The sequence below is a fragment of the Melitaea cinxia genome, chromosome 3, assembly GCF_905220565.1.
Source record: "Melitaea cinxia chromosome 3, ilMelCinx1.1, whole genome shotgun sequence".
Lineage (NCBI taxonomy): Eukaryota > Metazoa > Arthropoda > Insecta > Lepidoptera > Nymphalidae > Melitaea > Melitaea cinxia.
Window position 1 is genome coordinate 19420720 of NC_059396.1, and position 2210 is coordinate 19422929.

Genomic DNA, 2210 nt, shown 5'->3' on the forward strand with positions numbered 1-2210 from the left:
AGAATTTTCGACATACATGGTAAGATGCTTATAGGTCGCAGATCTTTTAGCTTTAAGGGGTTACCGCTTTTTTCCATATGGATGGAAATAAATTCGTTTCGATTGATTTATTTATTATATTCGTTATCACGTTTAACGTACAGGGGAGGGACATGATCAACATGTCTAAAGAAATTCCATCGCATCCGATAGCATTTGACTTCAGACTCTTTATCGTTCTCAAAACAGTGTCACTATCAACGACAGAAATGCTAAATGTATTTGTAAAATTACAATGTGACTGAAAATAAGGTAATATCAAAAATAGAAGCCACTTGCCTGCCTGGTACATCCAAAAAGTAGCTGTTGAGTTTTTCGGCGTCCCTAAGACTTGATGGCAAAATATGGCTTTTTTTTAGTCTTAAATGCTACATAGCGCTTTAGATTTTTCCATAAATATGCGGAATTTTTCAAGTTATTGTTTATAAAAGTTTTGTAGTATACACATTTCTCTCTGTAAATCGCACTTTGAACCGTACGTTTGAGATTTTTATAAAAAACAATATGATTCTCAGATTTAGTCGACCGCGCCCTCTTGTGAGCCTCGTCTCGTTTCTTCATCATTAACTTTATGTTGTATGTAATCCAAGGATAACCAACGTCTTTAAAATGGCGTAGTTTTAATGGTGATAATATATCAAATACCTTTAGTATCTTGTCATTAAGATCTGATGTCATGTAATCAACACCTTCTGTCGGTTGCACCTCAGGCCACCCTATAATATTCATTAATTCAGAAAATTCATTATCGTTTATACCTTTTAGTTGCCTAAAGTGAATGCGATTGCTATGTTTTGTATCTTTACGGACACCAACTTCACAGGATAGTATAGCATGATCACTAAGTGAGCACACATAATCCACTCGTACTCCTATTGGCTGTGTATTAGAACATATGAGGTCAATCAGGGTCTCACTATGACTGGTAAAATGTGTAGGGGAATCTACATACTGTTGCATGTTAGTAACTTTCAAAAATTCATATAACATTCGAGTCAGCGAACTGCTTTTACACAAAATATTTATGTTAAAATCACCAAGCAGGAATATGTGGTCGTAACTCGTCAGCGAAGCAAAAGTATCTGTGAGTGCGTCCAAGAAGATACGTGCCTTCAACCAAGGTGGCCGATAAGCGGTGCCGATGATGATACGTTTACCTTTAACTCTGGTACTTACCCACATCTGTTCGACGATCGGGTTTTCTGGATGCGATATTACCTCTACAGATATGCCTTTTTTAATATAGTATCCGACCCCACCCCCACGACTTCGGGATGCTGCGACGGGCCGAGGCTTGTGACGTAGACGGTAACCAGGAACTATAGGCGCTCGTCCCTCCTCGCCCTCTTTAAGCCAAGTTTCATTTAATGCCAGTATATCGAGTCGATGACGATCTATTGCCACCACGAGCTCATCATGGCCCGTCCCAAGCGACCCAGCATTTAAAAAACCAATTTTTTTGCGACCAAACACAATTATTTTTGTTTCTTCACAACTATTTTTCATTGTATGGTCCTTGTTTTGTCTAAATAAAATTGGAGTGGAGGTTTGTAATATTAAATTTCACTACTCATGACCATGGGTTGACTGGAAGAAATCTATTTCAGAGATAAGCTCACCTTTTGCCATAAATCTTATTATTATGTTGTTTTTACACGTATTTTTGAGTGCAATAAAGTATATATCTATATTAAAATAACCGCTTTTTACTAAATTCATATGTATCGATGTAATTGTCGATGTAATTGAAGTCGGTTGTTTTTTCGTTTTCGAGCAAACACAATTATTCTGATAAAAATTGGTAGAATAAATTTCTAATTTATTAATCGTTAAACGTATTCAGTTTATTATTTAAATCAGTGTGTCCTGTATCATTAAACTTAATAGATACCAATAAATTTGAAAATAAATAAATAAAATCAGTTATCTACGTATTTACTAAATGAAAACCAATGCTACAAAGGCAATATGTCCTAACTAGTCGTATATTCTTGTATCGATAGCAAAAATGCATAATAGCTTATAATTTCAAACAGACATAAAAAACCGATTAGAACATAAAAGCAAGCCCAGGTACAAGCAGACGCTTAATACAATTTAAACATTTAGTAATATTACAGGAATAGTGTGTTCGTTCACCGTATCCGATCTCCGCAGACCGACCGCGGCTG

At 35.9% G+C, this 2210-nt stretch overlaps 1 protein-coding gene across 1 annotated transcript; it reads right to left on the reverse strand.

Moving 5' to 3' along the window:
• Positions 1–363: 363 nt before the first annotated feature.
• Positions 364–1545, reverse strand: LOC123668419. The gene has a single exon (XM_045602154.1). The coding sequence runs from the start codon at positions 1543–1545 to the stop codon at positions 364–366; it is 1182 nt and encodes a 393-aa protein (XP_045458110.1).
• Positions 1546–2210: the final 665 nt, after the last annotated feature.